The sequence below is a fragment of the Panthera uncia genome (assembly GCF_023721935.1).
Source record: "Panthera uncia isolate 11264 chromosome E2 unlocalized genomic scaffold, Puncia_PCG_1.0 HiC_scaffold_20, whole genome shotgun sequence".
Classification (NCBI taxonomy): Eukaryota; Metazoa; Chordata; class Mammalia; order Carnivora; family Felidae; genus Panthera; species Panthera uncia.
The window spans coordinates 9,088,004-9,107,545 of NW_026057589.1; the positions used below are offsets into that span (position 1 = coordinate 9,088,004).

General features: G+C 40.4%; 2 protein-coding genes across 4 annotated transcripts in view; both read left to right on the forward strand.

The window, feature by feature from the left end:
• Nucleotides 1-19,542, forward strand: part of NIP7 (nucleolar pre-rRNA processing protein NIP7) — a 91,945-nt gene that overhangs the window by 54,484 nt on the left and 17,919 nt on the right. The window contains exons 5-6 of one of the 2 annotated variants that reach the window (XM_049622455.1): nucleotides 6,850-6,948; nucleotides 12,515-12,710. In XM_049622455.1, coding sequence (XP_049478412.1) covers nucleotides 6,850-6,909 — 60 coding nt within the window. In that variant the 3' untranslated portion in view covers nucleotides 6,910-6,948; nucleotides 12,515-12,710. Of the gene's footprint in view, nucleotides 1-6,849; nucleotides 6,949-12,514; nucleotides 12,711-19,542 lie in introns of those variants that run through there. The other variant, XM_049622454.1, reaches the window with a different exon arrangement.
• Nucleotides 17,578-19,542, forward strand: part of LOC125916301 (cytochrome b5 type B) — a 37,464-nt gene continuing 35,499 nt past the window's right edge. Inside the window, exon 1 of one of the 2 annotated variants that reach the window (XM_049622451.1) lies at nucleotides 17,578-17,835. In XM_049622451.1, the coding sequence (XP_049478408.1) occupies nucleotides 17,674-17,835 (162 nt within the window). In that variant the 5' untranslated portion in view covers nucleotides 17,578-17,673. The remainder of the gene's footprint in view (nucleotides 17,836-19,542) is intronic. The other variant, XM_049622450.1, reaches the window with a different exon arrangement.

Sequence of the window (19,542 nt, forward strand, 5' to 3'; positions counted from 1 at the left end):
CCTCTCTTTCTCTAGCCAAGAAACTTCTTCAGTCAGTTCTTCCTCAATCCCCAGTTTCCAGCCACATCGTAATAATCTACAGAGGTGCAACATGCCCACAACAATGACAACTTAAATGGTGAGTTTAGGGTCTCATTGTCCCCAGACTCTATTCTAGAAATGCATATTGGCTTTTTATTTACACAGTGAAATTTTCTGCTAAAATGCAATCTATTTTGAAAGGCAAATCTCATCCTTCACTTAAAGAATGAAAACCATTTCTTGTATTTTTAAAAATATGTATTTCCCATCATGTCAGGGGGTTGAGTTTCCAAACATTGGAGTCCTAAATCAGTTAGACAAGTGATTCTCACACTTTGCTGCATATTAAAATCACTATGATAAAGTAATTATTTGCCAGCCATACTTGAGGCCAATTAAATTAGCATTATGGAAAATGATTAAAGAGAACCAAAACTTTATCTGCAACACTCTAACTTTTTTTTAAAAAAGAAGAATGTACTACTTTTTTTATTAAAAATAATTTAATGTTTATTCATTAAAGAGAGAGAGAGAGAGAGAATATGAGTGGGGAAGGGGTGTAGAAAGAGGGAGACACAGAATCCCAAGCAGGTTCCAGGCTCTGAGCTGTCAGCACAGAGCCCGACGTGGGGCTCAAACTCACGAACTGCAAGTTTATGATCTGAGCTGAAGTCAGACGTTTAATCGACTGAGCCACCCAGGTGCCCCAGAATGTATTCCTGTATTAACTAGTAATTAAAAGTTAATAAAAATATAAGAAAAATAATGGTAGGATTTTGAAAGAAGTAATTTATTGTGAGATAAGATAAATAATTACAAATTTGATATTCAAAGCGAAACTTTTTTTTTTTTTTTAATCATTTTGGTTAACTAAAAGCCACAAGGAGCCACAAAGCCACCTTCCAACATCTCTGTGAAGCTTCTGGAATACAAACATGTACAAAGAATGCATATCTCAGTGAAGCTCCTTTTCCAAATTGCCATTTTTACATGTTATATGAATAAACTGAAATAATAACCATAAACATTTTATAGACTTTCCTTCCCACACAACCAAACAAATGGATGTCCCAAGGGAAGCTGGGAAAAAAGACAATGATGTCCATGTTCAGTGTCAGATGGTTTCTTTATTGTGCTTCCCGTCTCCCCCACAGATGTTCCCTGTGAATGAACTTGGCTCTATGCGATTCATACCAGAGTGGGATGGTCCCAAAAAGTTTGAAGAGAGGAACTCATACTTCCTGAAATGATTCTCTTTTGACATTAATTCAAATTTAGGAAGGAGCTGCCTAAGGCTTTTATAAATACCCATGAAGCGTATGTGACTCAAGACTGATTTTGTTTCCTTCTGTCCTCTCGGTGCCTCTTTTATCTTACCAGAGTGATGCCATGACTTGGTTCATGACTGCAGTGAGTGACAGCTGGGGGCCAGCCCTTTCCTCCTGCCGTGATTAAAAAGCCGTAAGGCATTTCCCACCACTTGAGGGCCCAGGTGCTGGGCAATGCTGCCAAACACTTCTTCCAACTTGATCAAAATATTGTAATTATATCCATTAATTCTGGATTAGATAACCCATTCAATAATTTAAAGTCAGAAGATACACAGAACATTAAATGACATTTGTTCTGTCTTCATCCTGCAGCTTCCTAGCTCCCTTCCTCTGTCCTACCAGTTTCTGGCGTGCCTTTTCTGAAATAGATACTTTGTGCAGAGTTAAAAGAACACATTTGTGGGGCACCTGGCTGGCTCAGTGGGTGGAGCTTGTGACTCTTGATCTTGGAGTTATGAGTTGGGCCCCAGATTGAGTGTAGAGATTACTTAAAAATAAAATCTTAAAAAAATAATAAAAATACGGGGGTGCTTGAGTGGCTCAGGTGGTTAAGCGTCCTACTTCGGCTCAGGTCATGATCTCACAGCTCATGAGTTCAAGTCGTGTGTCGTGATCTGTGCTGACAGCTCAGAGCCTGGAGCCTACATCAGATTCTGACTCCGTCTCTCTCATCCCCTCCCCTGCTTGTGCTCTCTCTCTCTTTCTCAAATATAGATAAACATTAAAAATAAATAAATAAATAAATAAATAAATAAAAGAACACATTTATGTTTTCTTCCCCCCCTTTCATTCTTTCATTTTACATTAGTGATAGCACACTATACAGATACATTTTTCGTTTGTTTATTTTTTTCTACCACCCCTGCCACTAGAAAGCAAGTTCCATGAGAGAAGGGATTTTATTCTTTTTTTTTTTTAAGATTTTAATTTTTTTAAGTAAGCTCTACACCCAATGTAGGACTTGAACTCACAACCCCGAGATCAAGAGTTGCATGTTCTACTGACAGAGCCAGCCAGGCACCCTGGGATTTTATTCTGTATAATGTTGTACCTTCGGCATGTAGCATGGTGTCTGGAACATTGCAGTCTCTCCCTAAAAATCTGTTTAGTAAGCGAATGAGTACACATGCTGTTCTGCACCTGGCTATTTTCATTTTGGACAGCATCTCGTTTCAGGACCTGAGGAAACTCCTCATTTTTTTCTCATGACTATATAGTGTTCCATTGTCTGCATTACTTACTACTTACTTAATCAGATCCCTACGGATGTTTATAAGTTTGTTTCTAATCCTTGACTATGAAAAATAATCCTTTCATTCATATTCATCCACAAACATCATGTGACACATATGTGAGGATATCTATCTGTAAGAGAAACTCCTAAATCCAGAATGGCTGGATCAAAGGGTGAGGTACATTTGCCAACCTTTTTTTTTTTTTTTTTTAATATTTATTTATTTTTGAGAAAGAGAGAGAGCACGAATGGGGGAGAAGCAGAAAGAGAGGGAAACACAGAATCTGAACTAGACTCCAGGCTCTGAGCTGTCAGCATAGAGCCCAACGTGGGGCTCAAACCTGTGAACCACGAGATCATGACCTGAGCTGAAGTTGGACGTTTAACCACCTGAGCCACCCAAGCTCCCCATTGCCAACCTTTTTAAAATCAAAAGTGCCTTGCCATGTCTCAATGGCGTTACTGTGGTCAATGACAGGTGACTTGAACCCATTCTAGGGAAATCTATCATTAATGAAGTTGTTCTGGTTAGGCTTGACCTTATCACCACATATTCCTGTAAATCCAACAGAAAAACACCATACAGATTGGAACTGTTGGAACAATCCAGATGATGTATTGTAGAAAGAAGTGCACACAAAAAAACACATACTGTATGATCCCATTTATATGCTGCTAAATCAAGGACAAACAAGTTAAATTTATGGTGATAGAAATCAGAATAGCAGCTGCCCAAGGCTGGGGCATTGACTAGACAGGGGTACTAGGGAACTTTCTGAAGACATGGAAAAGTTTGAATCTGGATTTGGGTGGCAGCGTTTGCAGTTGTCAAAACTCACTGATCTATACACTAAAATATTAGCATTTAATTTTATGTAAAATATATCTCAATTTTAAAAAGTTCAAAGAACTGGGCTCTTGGAGCATAATGTGTTACTCTCTGTAGATTCTAGTCACATTGGCTTTTTAAAATTCCCAAAACACACTCCTTTTTCCTACCCAACAGCTTGCATATATGCTGTTCCCACTGCCTGGAACACTTTTTCTTCCCTTTTACTAATACACAACAAGAGAGGGAGAGTGTCTCTCTCTCTGTCTCTCTGTCTCTCTGTCTCTCTCTTTCTCTCTTTCTCTCTCTCTCACATACACATATACATACACACACACACACACACACACCTATCTTTTTATAATTCACTGTGCATCAAAATGCATAAAGCATAGATAATATCTGGAATGATTCCATACTGATAGAACCTATTTGAATTACTTTGCAAATCTCAGGTAAAAGAAATTGCACATTTCTTGGTTTTTGGGAGACTCAAAAAATGAAACTCGATCTCTACCTTTCTAGGTGAAGGTAATTGATACAATACCAATCATTTCTGGCCACATAGCCCACTTGGCCTCCTGAGATTAGAGAAGTATCATGGGCTTAGAACATTCAGAAAAATTGGAGAAGGCTTTTAGTCCATGTGATGGTCAATGAGATGCTCATTGGTCTGTGTGGTTTACTCAAATTTGGAAGGCTTAGACTCAGAATCAGCTCAATCATTAGGACCCTCTTGCAGGATCCCAAGACCTAGAAGATGCTGAGGGCTCAGTCTTCCTAAGGCCACAGGCACCAACCCCTATCCATTCCTGCTGCCTTCCAGGCTCCATGTGTCATTGGGATGCAGTTCCTGTGACTCTGGAACTTGCCCTCCCTTCATTCTCCCAGTGGATTTGCACTTGAAAGAAAGAGAGAGAAAGAGAGAGAGAGAGAGAGAGAGAGAGAGAGAGAGAGAAAGGAAGGAAGGAAGGAAGGAAGGAAGGAAGGAAGAAAAGTCCTGTGGAGGAGGACAGGTAGAGGGGGCTGGAGGAGATTTGAGGAGACCTGTTGAAGCTGGTAAGTCTCCAGGTTGGACTCAGCCTCAGCTCCCATTAAATAGGAAATGGGAAAACTGGGAAAGGAGAAGAAATTTTTTTCCCCCAAGCTTCTAAGAGGTTTGCAAACAATTGGAGTAATTAAAAGTTCTCAGAAGTAGCCGATGGTGCCCTTTTCACCGAGGGAATGTGGGCCAAGCATGATATATTAAAAGAGAGGGAGCTGCTCTATTGAAGTTAAAAATAATCTTCTGTCACATGGCTAATTTGTTGGAATGCAGCAATTAAAGGGCTGTGGGCAGAGGGAGAGCTGGAAGCAGCTGGGGAGCTCACAGGCAGAGTGCACGCCCTGGGGACTATGTTTGCAGAGAGAGAAAACAGTGTCACAGCTGACTTAGGGCACCTTATCAGAAAACCCAGAAAAGGGGCAGGAAGAAGGAAAAGTGGGGTCAAGTTCAGAGCTATGACCTTTGGGCTTATCAGACAGTGAAGGGATGGGTCAGGACGTGTCACCTGTGCTCCCAGGATGCTGATTCATTCAGCAAGGATGAAGGCTTTTCAGCTCCCCCTGCACTTTGGAAATGCATGCCTTTGAATTCGTTTCAAAGGAATACATAACCCGAAGGAGCCCTTTGATCCTAAATCCATGGGAAAGCCAATCTATATGGTCTTGAGGGGAAAAGCTCACGCCAGCAGTACAAATCCTAATTTGGGGAGCTGGAGATTTCTTTTACGTTCTTGAGATTTGGGGAAAGAATTTTGAAATTTTGCAGTTGAAAGAGATTTTTTTTTTAAGTTATATAATACAGTATGAATTTTTCAGGTGAAGCTGGGCATGAGTTGCCAGTGTCTTCCTCTTCCTCCCAGAATCTCCTGCATTCCAACACACCCACACTGCCTGTTTTCTCTCCAGCTGTGTGCCCTCTGGCTGGTGCTTTCGGTGGGGTTTGGGGTTTTCGAGGCGCTGCGAGGCAGAAATGGAGCCAACATGAAGAAGGAAGTACTGCCTCCCCAAATGCAGTAATCTGATGTATCCGAATCCCTTACCTCACTTGATCAATTTTCAAATGTATAAGGGGTACCGCTAACAGGGCTCTGAATGGCCAGTGGAGGCCTGGGCTTCAGAGTCTGACCACCCCTGGAAAGTGGAGGCCAAGTTCTATTATGTGGGCACGTATGTTGCAAGGTACAGAAACCCACCTCACACACTAGTTTGAGGGGAAAGAAAAAAAAAAAAAGGAAATTATGTGGTTCATTTATGTTTAGGTTTTCTTTGTGACTAGATTCAAGGGTTTAACACTGTCCTGAGGGCACCTTTCCACTTTGTTGGGCTCTATTCCTTTTTTTTTTTTTTTTTTTTTAAGATTTTTCATTTTTAAGTAATCTCTATACACCCACCCTGGGACTAGAACTCACAACTGGGAGATCAAGAGTCCCATGCTTTTCAGACTGAGCCAGCCAGGCACCCCTTGTTGGCCTCCACTCTTGAGACTCCACTAGTCAGACAAAATAGCGATGGACAGCCCCAGGCTTTACTTTTCTCCAGTTTAATATTCCTTTAATAACAAGGGGTCTTCCCCAACGTGCACCACCCCCCGCCCCGCCCCACCCGGCTCCCTGCCACAGGGACATGAGCTTCTCTGATTGAATAGATTGGATCACATGTCCCACCTGTAAGCGAGGGGAGGTGGAACATACTGATTGACAGCTTGCATAGCTTCACAGAGACTAGAAGAGGAACAGTTCCTCTGAGGAAAATGGGGGTTCTAGAAGAAAGGGAAAGACAGGCAGATATAAACCATTACCAGCAAAGTCCAGGACATATGTGCACTTTTCTGAGGTGGTGGTTTATAGCTTGCTTCATATCCTCAAAGTGTTCTATAATCCAAGAAATAGTAAGAACTTTGGGAGAGGAGAATGCTTTCTTCCCACTCCACGTATTTCCTTCCTGCAGAGGGTCATCAGCACTCATGTCCAGGCCCCTCTTTTTGCCTCTCTCCTTCTGCACTTAGGGAAGGAGGAACACTAGGAGAAACCAGGCATGAGTCACCAGTGTATTCCTCTTCCTAGTGTCTTGGGACTATGATCCTGGGAGGGAGCACAAGTTCTTGTCTTACTCCTCACAGGGAGGGCGCCTTGTTCACTGCTGCCCGGGATTGGTAGGAAAGTCTGTTTCATTAGGGTACAAGGAATCCTACTGAGCCAGATTCTCCAACCGAGCATCTAGCCATATTAGCAGATAATCCATCTCCTGACTACCTAGACCCCTAATTGACCAGAGCCTCGGTAGGTGGGAGGCATGTTGTCTTTTGAGGTCCCTTCTCGAAAGTCAGGAAGAACCACCAATTTAGAACATCAGAGACCCACAGATTCATCTTCTCGCTCTCCCTTTCCTAGACGCGTCCCCCATGGAGGAGCTGCTGGCCTTGGGAATCCACAGGGATGGTGGAGCGCTAGGAGCAGGCTCAGAGATGTGCAACAGATTTACGACAACAGGTGAGAGGAACTGGGATTGTTTCACATGGAGGGGGAAGAGAATGAAGGAGGGGTGACTTAATAGTGGCCTTCACCAGAGCCGTGCTGAGCGTGAGGCATCACTGGTATTTTTCCACAGCCTCGCCCTGACCCGGATCGCAGTCCCACTCGTGCCCTTCTATGCCCACCTCTTGGAAAATAAATTGCTCCGCTTCCACAGAGAGGTGCAGGAGGTCAGGGCACACAAACCAACTTAAATAAAAGCACATTTTATTATTACTTCTTTTTAATCACAAAAGTAACGCACAATCTGTGAAAAGAACTAAAAAGATTCAGACGAGGACAAACGTGAAAATGAAAATAGACTCCAAGCCCTCAACCCTGATATAGCTATTGTTAGCCTTTTGGTCGATTATTGTCCAGCCTTTTTTTTTTTTTTTTTTTTTTACATATTTTAGAATTTATTCTTTATTTACAAAAAACATAAAAATACTTCAAATAAAACAGCAGTGTGGAGTGTAAAAGATGAATATAGTATACTCTGCTATTTCTCTTGGTATTATGCTCTATGAAATTGAATATTTTGAATTGAATACTATGAAATTGAATATTTTTAGTTGTTATCACTGTCTTTTCTCTTTTCTGGCCTTAGGAATGGTTGACATTAAAGGCACTCATTTGAGAGGAAAGTACTGATACTGTGACACCCAATTTAGAGATAAGGGACTCCCTAACTCCTGCTAGATTCCCTGGGGACTGGAACACTTTTCTAATAGAATAGGCAGCTTTGTTAAGAAGAGGAGGTAAAAGCAGTGGCTTCCAAAGCCAGGGTTCTTGGCGCACCGGGGTGACTCAGTCGGTTAAGCATCCTACTCTTGATTTCAGCTCAGGTCATGCTCTCACGGTTTGTGAGATTGAGCCCTACATGCAGCCCCACGCTGACAGCATGGAGCCTGCTTGGGATTCTCTCTCTCTCCTTCTCTCTCTGTCCCTTCTGAGCATGCTGTCTCTTTCTCTCTAGAAACAAACAAACAAAAAAAAGCCAGGATTCTTGGCCTTCCTTCTCTATTAGAAATATACACTGCTTCTACCCTTAGCCACTTTGGCCTCCCTAGCACTAAGATTTTGATTCTGGGAACATATAACTGCAAATGAACAAAGAGTCAAGGGAAAGTTCTTTATCAGCAAGAGAATTATTTTATTCAATGTGTTTCCTTACATGAGTTGGGACAATAAAGGGAAAGAATGAGAAGAAATAAAAGGCCAGTTACTCAGGCCACTTTTAATGAATCACCCCCCAGTGTCATTACCCATCCCCAGTCAGGAAAAGCTTGAGTTTTTCCATGCCAAGAAAAACAGAGGGCAGGAAGAAACAAATTATGACCTTGTTTGTGTTTTGTGTCTTAACTATTTGATTTATAGGCCTTGATCCAGTGATTATGGATGAAAGAAAATATCCCAGTGTCCCAAACCTAACCTGAACTTAACCATGGGTGGGTCTCACGTCCACGGCTCAAAGTTAGCATGAAGTTAAAATGCTTTAAGAATAAAGTTCCAGGGTTAGGGGCTGCCCGTAGGCATTCTTAATCCAGTGGCAAGGCCAAATTCCTTTCCCACACTCAAGTTTCAGAAAACTCTATTTAGAAACTTAACCCCTTCTCCCTCATTCCAGAAGCTGGGCATTTATCTATTCAACAGATAGTTATTAAGCACCTACTGTGTGCCAAAATACTGGACAACCATGGTGTGCAAACAGATCAATCAACATATAAATCAGAAAAATATTATGTGTAGCCATGAGTTCTATGGAGAGAAAGAAAACAGGATGGATAGCCACTTATGATGAGGCAGCTCACATAAGCTTCACCAAGGGGGTGACATTTAACTTGAAATTAGAGAGATATAATCTGAATGTGAAATCAGAGTGGAGACCATTCCAGGTAGAGGGAATATCCCCTAAGGTAGACTCATGCTTGGCATGTAGGAAATAAAACACCTCATCTCAAAAGAAATTCTTGGCTATTAGGATTATTTTTCAGGAGTTGATCTAGATAGAAAGTTGATAAATTCCTTTCTGAATCTTAACTATATAGATGTTCAACCTCACACATAAGAAGAGTAACACAAATCAAAACTATAGTATGATATCATTTATTAAAATGCCAGATTTGTGGGGCACCTGGGTGGCTCAGTTGGTTAAGCATTTGACTCTTGGTTTCGGCTTAGGTCATGATCCCACCATTCATGAGATCGAGCCCCAAGTCAGGCTCTGTGTATGGGATTCTCTCTCTCCCTCTCCCTCTGCCCTTTCCCCACTCATGTTTACTCTCTCTCTCTCTCTCAAAATAAATAAATAAACTTAAAAAAATTTTTTTTTAAAGTTAAATGTCAGGTTGGTAAAATTCAAACACTTTGATAACATACTCTATCTGTGGGTGTGTGAGGAAGCAGTCATTTACATCATTGCCAGTGAAAATATAAACTGGTGCAAATTGCTAACCCTACAAATGTGTATGCTTTTGACCTAGAAGTCCCATTTCTTCTTCTACATGTATATAATGATGTAAGATCTAGGTTATTAATTACAGCATTGTTTGTAATTTCAAAAGACTGGAAATCTAAATCTCCATCAGTAGGAGACCAGTTAAATTATGAAACATTCATATCAAACAATGAACATTAACTATGGAAAACTATCCAGCTTGTAAAACCAAATGAGGAAGCTATCTATGTATTAGTATGTAAACATTTCTAAGATGTCATTAAGTCAAACAAACAAACAAACAAAAAAACCAAGATACAGAACTGTATGTTTTTTTGCTACTTTTTCTATAAAAGTGAGTAAGCTAAGTATAAATATTTATATTTACTAGCATTTTCATGGAGAAACTCAGGATGGTTACACACAAAAATTATTAAATAATCATCTGGGGTGGGCGGATGGAAAATGGGGAGAAAAGGCGGGCAGGAGACTTTTTATTGAGATGTTTACTTTTTTTTTTTTAAGTTCTGAACTATGTGAATGTATTAGGGACTTAAAAAATTAAATTAAAAAATTGCCCCTTCTACTGTCCCTTATCTTAATATTTTAATGTACCATTTAGGGGCTCCTGGCTGGCTTAGTTGGAATAGCATGTGACTCTTGATCTAGGGATTGTGAGTTCGGGCCTCATGTTGGGTGTAGAGATTACTCACAGAAATAAATAAATAGATCTTAAAAAAATTATCAGTTAATCCATAGCCATTGTTTACTTCTCCAGCCTCACCCATGAGAAAGTTTCTACTTAAATACATGTGGATGATGGTTAATACAAAGTATATTAGTGCACATAAATAATATCTTAATAAAGAGGATCTTAAAAATATATTAGCAGTTAATCTAATCACAAAGTAACTTTATGTGCCTTGCTACTCATCCTCAACAGACTGGATAAAGACCATTGACCAAAGACAATTGGAGAATTCCTAGGGCAAAACCATCCTAAAGGAAATTGTGTTTATGGAAACATGATCATTTTTTTTTAATGTTTATTTATTTTTGAGAGAGAGAGAGAGACAGAATGAGGGGCAGAGAGGGGCGGAGAGAGAGGGAGACAAAGACTCCAAAGCAGGCACCAGGCTCTGAGCTGTCAGCACAGAGCCTGACATGGGGCTCGAACTCACAAACCGTAAGATCATCACAAACCGTAAGACGAAGGCGGACGCTTAACCCACTGAGCCACCCAGGCTCCCCGATAGTCTTTTTTTTTTTTTTCCTTTATTTCTTATGTTTAAATCTTTGATCAGGCTAGAGTTTCTCCTGCCAAATGGATATGTAGCCAAATTATTATTTTCCAGAATTTTTTTCTGGAAAAATTCCTGGAAAAACATTATTTAATTATTATTTTGTTTCAGCACTGTAAAAGCCCCCCCCCCTTCCCTCAGTGATTTAAGATAACATTTTTACCTCGTCTTCTTTTTTTTTTTTTAATTTTTTTTAACGTTTATTCATTTTTGAGAGACAGAGAGACAGAGCATGAATGGGGGAAGGGGAGAGAGAGGGGGACACAGAATCTGAAGCAGGATCCAGGCTCTGAGCTATCAGCATAGAGCCCCATGTGGGGCTCGAACTCATAAACCGTGAGATCATGACCTGAGCCGAAGTCAGACATTTAACTGACTGAGACACCCAGGCGCCCCTTTACCGCATCTTCTATTCTTTTTTTAAAGTAATCCCTAGTCCCATCATGGGGTTTGAACTCATGAATCTGAGATCAAGAATCACATGTCTACCAAATGAACCAGCTGGACATTGCCCCTACAATACATTGATTGTATTTTAGGACTCTGTTTTGTTTTATTGGTCTATTGATCACACACACTATTGGTAAGATTTTATAAAAGCACACATCCTCACACATTGTGGGTAGGTGTGTAAATCAATACATCCCATATGAAGGGTAATTTGCTTATATTTATATACACATTATTATAAATAGACACACACATCTATTTATACACACATTTTTTTTCTTTTTGAAACATGTGAATGCATTTATTACATGTTAAGAATAAATTAACATATACCAGCAGGAAAAAAAAAAAAGTTGGTGTTCTGAGGCCAAGAAAATCAACCCAGGGTAGAAAAGCATCCCTGTTAATGGCTATTTACACAGGGATTGTTTCTTTCGTTTCTAGAAATGAGACTGGGCTGGGCTGTTGGGGGTTGGGCCCCAATGGCATAAGACTGAGTAGGATGGTCCTGGGTTAGCTCCAGGAGGGTCCACCCAACAGGCCAGGGAGGTCTGGCTGAACTGAGGGTTGGAACAACTCTAGGATGCTTGCAAGCAAACCCTCCCCAAAACCATACCCTGGAGGATATGGGCTTCTAACTTTGCATCAACTTCCTGAAGCTTCCCTGACACTGGATGACCCAGGCTTGACCCTAGGAAGGGAAGAAGAGTGTTGGACTATGATGGCTTTAAGAGTTTGTCTTCCCTCTGGCGGGGAACATAATACATTGAGAAGGGCAAGAACAAATTTGAGGGCCACCTCATCGTATTCCATGCCTGGAACAGGAAAGGGGACCCCTGCAGCCCCTGAAAGAAGGAATGAGAACACAGGAGGTATATTTGATGTCTGCAAAAAATGAGACAGAATCCTTGTTTCTTGCTCTATTCACATGGAGCACGCACAGTGTTTTCCTTGAGAATTTCCTGTTCCAATTCCACTATTTATACAAAAACAGTAGAATGAGCTTGCAAGGTAAATAAGGACTTCCCTGGAGCAGTACTCACACACTGATCCTACTGTTGTCTGTGATAAATTTTGGATCATGCCCCTGAAGAGCAGGGAGAAGATTTTCTAGTACATGACACAGCAAAAGTAAAATGTTAATGCTAAAAATGTTTTATGTGGTGGGGTGCCTGGATGGCTCAGTTAGTTAAGCATTCACCTCTTGATCCCAGCTCAGGCCTTGACCTCAGAGTTGTGAATTCAAGCCCTGCGTTGGGCTCCACTCTGGGCATGAGGCCTACTTAAAATAATAATAATAATAATAGTAATAATAAAAATATTTTTTAAATGTTTTATTTTATATTTGAGACAGAGCACAAGCAGAGAAGGGGCAGAGAGACGGAGACAGAATCTGAAGCAGGCTTCAGGCTTTGAGGTGTCAGTACAGAGCTGATGCGGGACTCCAACTCACGAGTAGTGAGATCATGACCTGAGCCGAAGTCGGATGCTTAACCAACTGAGCCACCCAGGAACCCCGATAATAATAAATAAAAATGTTTTATATGTGCCACCTTTCTCTTAGTAAGTTTCTTTAGAAGGTGGGTCTTATTTATAGCATCTAGAAACAATAACACCAAAATAGCCAGCATTTACTGAGGACTCTCTGTGGCAGGCACTGTGTTGAGTCTTTGTTTAATACTCATGTTGACACAGTACTTAGCTGTAGTAACTCAGTAAGTATCAAAAAGTTTGGAGAAAACTATCAAGGGCATTCAAGAATAGAAAATTACAGCCAATATTCCTCATGAATATAGAGGGAAAGATTTTTTTTTTATGTTTATTTATTTTGAGAGAGAGAGAGAAAATCCCAAGCAGGCTCCACACTCAGTGCCCGCAAATCCCAACATGGGGCTGAATCCCACGACTGTGAGACCATGACCTTAGCCAAAATCAAGAGTCGGACACTTAACTGACTGAGCCACCCAGGCACTCCAGATGCAAAGATCTTTAAAAAATACTAGTGAATTAAATCCGGCAATATATAGAAAAGGCTAACATCATAACCAAGTGGAGTTCATCCCAAGAATGTAAAGATGGTTTTTTAACATTTTTTTAAATGCTTATTTATTTTTGAAAGACAGAGAGAGAGAGGCAGAGAGTGAGCAGGGGAGGGGCAAAGAGAGAGGGAGACACAGAATCTGAAGGTGGCTCCAGGCTCTGAGCTGTCAGCACAGAGCCTGACGTGGGGCTCCAACTCATGAACCGTGAGATCATGAGCTGAGCCGAAGTCAAATGCTTAACCAACTGAGCCACCTAGGTGCCCCAAAGATGGTTAAGTTTTTGAAAACCATTCAAAGTAATTCACCATATTAACACAACAAAGGAGGAAAAATCATATGATCATCCCAAAAGATGCAAAATATATATATTTGACAGGATTCAATATCCTTTTATGATAAAAAAAAAAATAGGAAACTAGGAATCTAGGGGAATTCTGCCTTGTTTCTGATGAAGGACATCAACTGAAAAACCTATAGACAATATCATATTTATTCATGGAAGAGTTGAATGCTTTCCTCCTACATTTGGGAACAAGGCAAGGATGCTAATTTCACCATTTTTATTTAATGTTGTACTAGAAGTCACAGCCAGTGAAATAAGGCAAGAAAAAAAATACACAGATTAGAAAGGAGGAAGTAAAATTGTCTCATTAGCAGATAACATGATTGCTACAAAAGTTATTCTAAGAAATATACAAAACAACCACTAGAACTCTAAGTGAATTTAGCAAGATCACAGGATACTAAGTCAATGTACAAAATCAATTATATTTCTCTGTTATAGCTGCAAACAATTGAAAACTGAAATAACTCCCATTTGTAAAACATTTAGGAATAAATTTAACAAAAGATGCAAAAGACCTTTATGCCAACAACTACAAATTAAAATAAGATTCAAATAATGAAGCAGTATACCACGTTTGTGGATTGGGAGAGTCAAGGCTGTTAATATGTTTATCTCTATATGTTCGTCTATAAGCTGATTTATAGAATTAACAGGCTGATTTAAAAATAATTTTAGATTTACAAGAAAATTGCAAAAATAGTACAGAGTGTACTTGTATACCCCTCAGACAGCTTCCCATAATATTAACATCTTACATTTACTATCGTACATCTGTAAAAACTAAGAAATCAACACTGGCACATTAGTTACTTTACCTGGATTTCACTGTTTTTTTCCCTAATGTTCTTTTTTTTGTTCTACGATTCAACCCAGGATATTACATTGCATTTAGTTGTCACATATCCTTAGTCTACTTAGGTGTATGACAATTTCTAAGTGTTTCCTTGTTTTATTATGTTTTTAATAAGCTTGACAGTTTTGAGGATACTGGTCAGGTATTTTGTTGAATGCCCCTCAATTTGGGCTTGCCTAATGTTTTTCTCATGCTTACACTGCGGTTGTGGGTTTTTGGGAAGAATGTCATAGTGATAAAGTGGTCTCCTCATCACATACCATGCTATCAACATGATTTATCACTGGTGACATTAACTTTTTACTTGGTTCAACAAACTGATTTTAAAATTTATATGGAAATACATAAGATTTAAAATAGCAGAAACAATTTTGAAAAATAAGAGCAAAACTGAAGGATTTACAAGTCTTACTACAAAACTATAGTAATCAAGACAGTGTGGAATTGGCATTAGGACAGACAAATCACTGGAACGGACTAGAAAGTTCAGTAAAAGACCCACACTTATATGGACAAGGCACTTTCAAGAAAGATAGGAAAACAATTCATTGGGGAATTATGTTTTCACCAAATCGTGTTGGAACAGTTGGGTATTCACTTGGGAAAAAAAGAGATCAAGAAAGCTGCCTAATATTACTAAGTTTGTGAGTGGCAGGGGCAGGGCTTCCCAGCTGGACTTTCTGGCTAACACATGGTAATTTTGAATATGAACTTATAATCAATACATTTAGGCCACAATATTTTTCTGAATCCAATTCAATCTCAGGTCATACTTGCAAAAAATGTCAGTGTCTTGGGGTGCCTGGGTGGCTCAGTTGATTGAGCATCTAACTCTTGGGTTTTGGCCCAGGTCATGATCCCAGGGTTGTGGGATTGAGCCCAACATTGGGCTCTGCACTGAGCATGGTGTCTGCTTAAGATTCTTGCTCTCTCCCTCTGCCCCTTCCCCTGCTCTCGCTCTCTAAAATAATTTTTAAAATTTAAAGTCAAGGTTTTCAAAGTAAAAGACTGAAGAAATGTACCTGATTCAAGGACACTAAGGAGACATAAGTAAATACAATACATGATCCAGGATTTGTATGAATATTAATTCCCTGAATTTGAAAATCATACTAGGGTTACGTAAGAGTATGTTCTTATTCTTAGGAGATACATAATTATTTGAAAGTAAAGGGTCATAGCATCTGCAACTTGTTCTGAAATGGTCTAACATTATTTATTTATTTATTTTTGGTCTAACATTATTAATAACAACATTATTAACATTATTTGATATGGAAGAAATCACATATGGAAAAATATTAACAATTAGTAGATCTAAGTTAAAAGTACGTGGGAGTTCATTTTATTATTCTTTCAATGTACCTGTTTGAAATTCTAAAATGGAAATTTAAATATTAATTTAAAAAACACTTTGTGGCAACTGGGTGGCTCCGTTGATTAACTGTCCAACTCTTGATTTTAGCTCAGGTCATGAGCTAAATTGTGATCCTAATTCCTCTTGCCATGATAAATTTATGTAGACGTAAATATTTTTGTTTCTTTCGAAAGTCTTGTTTCTTATGTTATCTTACTGTCACAGAGCCTATCACAGTACTTGTGGCACAGTAAATGTTCAGTAAATATCTCTGAAATGAAGGTAAATATTAGAATGTAGTTTGTGGAATAGCCTGAGTCATATGGGATTTCTCTCATGATTCAGTCTCATCTGGGAGGTAACTATGGGAAGTTAAGATTTACAGATACAGGGGATTCCTGAAATAGTAATATGTTGAGGTACTGTAAGGAGATGGGACCACTGGAGCTTGGAATGGCAGGAGAATTTGTGAAAAAGAATCCCAGGAATTCAAAGTGAGTAGGCTTTGGAAGGAAGAAGGTGGGTGGATCTGATCTGATCACAGAAATGGTTTTCTTACCAGCAGATTTAGGAGTCAGTGGCTGGCACACAAGTCTTATAAAAGGAATGGTGGAAAATATTAGTAAAAGAGGTTGGGATGGATTGTGGAGAGTCTGGGAGAGTGACATGATGAAAATGACATTACATGTCAGTTGTGATGGCAGTTAAAAAAGAGTAGTTTAGGATAATGCACATCAACCAGGCTGGAACTCCAAAATGCTGGGACATCTAGCTGGGAACAGTTGAGGTGAATTTTATTTTATAACACATGGTAACAAAAATAGCATAGCTATGTTCTGATCACCAAATAATTTGTTTAAAATTCAGATCTCCTGGGCGCCTGGGTGGCTCAGTCGGTAAAGCTTCCGACTTCAGTTCTGGTGATCCCACAGTTCATGGGTTCGAGCCCCATGCCAGGGTTTGCCCTGACAGCGCTGAGCCTGCTTTGGATTCTGCGTCTTCCTCTGTCTCTCTTCCCCTCCTCCGCTTGTTCCTTCTCTTTTTCTCTCTCTCAAAAATAAACAAACGTTTAAAAAAAAAAAAAATCAGATCTCCTTTCCCAACTTTAAGATATAATTGATGTATAAAAAAGTCAGATTCTCAGTACTGTCAGAAACTTGGGATACGCCATACCCTACCTGTCCATGGCCTTAGGCCAATTATGCCCCCCCCCTTTTTTCTAGCACTGCTGTTATTTATGTTATGATTACTGTGCCAAGCGCTGTAGAGATACACTCCCTCACTTAATCGGCCAAACTTCTCTGCAGGGATGAGGTTATCTTGCTCATTTTATTGGTTAGGAACATGAGACTTAGACGGGCAACAACAGATCAGTCTGAAGACTGCAAACAAAGATGTAGACCCGCCCTGAAATACAGGCCGCGCAAGAGGTGGGGGAAAACAAGCTTCGTGTGACTCAAGAGGTCCACGGCGAAAGGAAGGGAAGGGGAAGGAAACAGGAAAATGGAGACTTTGCCTCCTCTTCCCACACTGTGCAGGCGGCAACGCGGAGTGAAGGTGAAACCTCTCTTGCTTAACACCTGTCTATCCGTCTCCGTTAGGCGTCTTTGCAAAATCTCTGCATGTGATTGGTGAGATTGGAGGGATGGGCGATTCTGATTGGTTAGTCGGACCTCGAACCAGGCCTACGCTCCAAGGATCGGGCGAGGGGTGGGTGGAACTTAAAACTGAATCCGTTGTTTCATTGGTGAAAAGAAAACGAACCAGGAACTATCCGGGAGCATGATTGGCTGTTGCCAGGAGCCCACCGACGGCCCTGGTTACGGAAGCCGGGGAGAGCTGAGCTCAGGGCCAGCCTCGAGGAAGTTAGCTTTGGAAACCGGGTTAGTGGTGGAGAAGAGGTGTCTCAGGCCCAATGGCGACTGTGGAAGCAAGCGGCAACGATGGGAGAGGGCAAGGGGTCGAGACCTCCGTCACCTATTATCGATTGGAGGAGGTGGCGAAGCACAACTCCATGAAGGAGATATGGCTGGTGATCCATGGGCGAGTCTACGATATCACCCGTTTCCTTAACGAGGTGGGGGCCCGGGAGGTGGGGCGCAGGCCCTGGGAACTGCACGGGAGAGGGGCGGTCTGGACTAGAGAAGCAGCAGGGTGGATATGTATGGAGGGAAATGAAGCCTGGCGGAGGGCGATAAGTGGCCACGATTCCCCTAGACGAAAACCGAGGGGTCTTAGATCTGCATGCCAGCGCTAAATTCCGGTCTTCATTAGTATCATGAATTGCATATCATACACTGAGCACTTAACTATGCCCTAGGACAAACTGTTAAGCCATCATTATTCCCATTTTACAGAAAGGGAAACTGAGCCTCCAGACTGAGGGCTCTCAAGGTCACACGCTTAACAGCCTATAACCATTCTAACCTAGGTTTGAAAGGCTCCAAACCTGTGCTATTTCCACTGTGTCTTTCTAACTAATAGCATTTTTGGTTTTTATAAGAAGCTGACATTTTTACCCCCTGATTATGCTGCTTTTATTTTTTTCTAATTTGAGTTAACCCTGAGGCCGGAAGGTCATGAGTTGACTTTTTTGGCCATTGACATCCTCTTTGTTAAATCTTCAAACCTGTTGCAATAGATCTCATTATGCAAGTTCTTGAGACCATGGTGCAACTGAGTGATTTTTTTTTTTTTTTAGTTTAAGGGAATAGGATAGACTTTTAATGTGTCTAAACTAACTTTATTGAGGTGTAATTGACATACAATATGTGCCCATTTAAAATGTACAGTTTGATGAGTTTTGACAAATGCATTCACCCATGTGATCAAAATCCCAATTAAGACAGAGCATTTCCATCATCCTAAAAAGTTCTCTCTTGCTCCTTGGCAGTCATTGCTCCCACCCCAATCCTTGACACTTTGAGGTATTTATATATATACATATTAACATATACATTTTTTTGATGTGTATCATGTTGAGTAATAGATTAATAATCTTGAGGTTAATTCTTTGGAAATTCTTGTGCAGTATAACCTTGTTGTAACTGAGAAAAACTTCATTTCTGTTAGTTGTTTTGTGAAGCAAATATGCTAGTAAAATATATATTTTCTTAATTTGGAGCCTAGGGGAGAAATCACTACATCCTGATTATTTAATTTTTTTTTTTTAACGTTTATTTATTTTTGAGACAGAGAGAGACAGAGCATGAACGGGGGAGGGTCAGAGAGAGGGAGACACAGAATCCAAAACAGGCTCCAGGCTCTGAGCTGTCAGCACAGTGCCCGACGCAGGGCTTGAACTCCCGGACCGCGAGATCATGACCTGAGCTGAAGTCGGCCGCTTAACCGACTGAGCCACCCAGGTGCCCCTATTTAATTTTTTTTTTTTTAATGTTTATTTATATTTGAGAGAGTGGGAGAGAGACAGTGCAAGCAGGGGAGGGGCGGGAGTGGGAGGGGGGTGGACACAGAATCCAAAGCAGACTCCAGGCTCTGAGCTGACAGTACAGAGCCTGCTGTGGGGCTCGAACCCACAAACTGTGAGAGCATGACATGAGCCACAGTCAGTTGCTTAACTGAGCCACCCAGATGCCCCTAGATCCTGATTTATAAATCTATAAAAAGTTTTGAAATGTGAAGTTTCCCAAAAGGACGTTGTTTTTAATAAATCTTCTTAATGGCCAGTAAGTTAACATCTTAGAATTTAGTAACTTGTATTTGTATGGGGTATGGCCTTTTATGCTTTTAAAATAGTACTTTAAAAGTACTTTCCCATTACTTC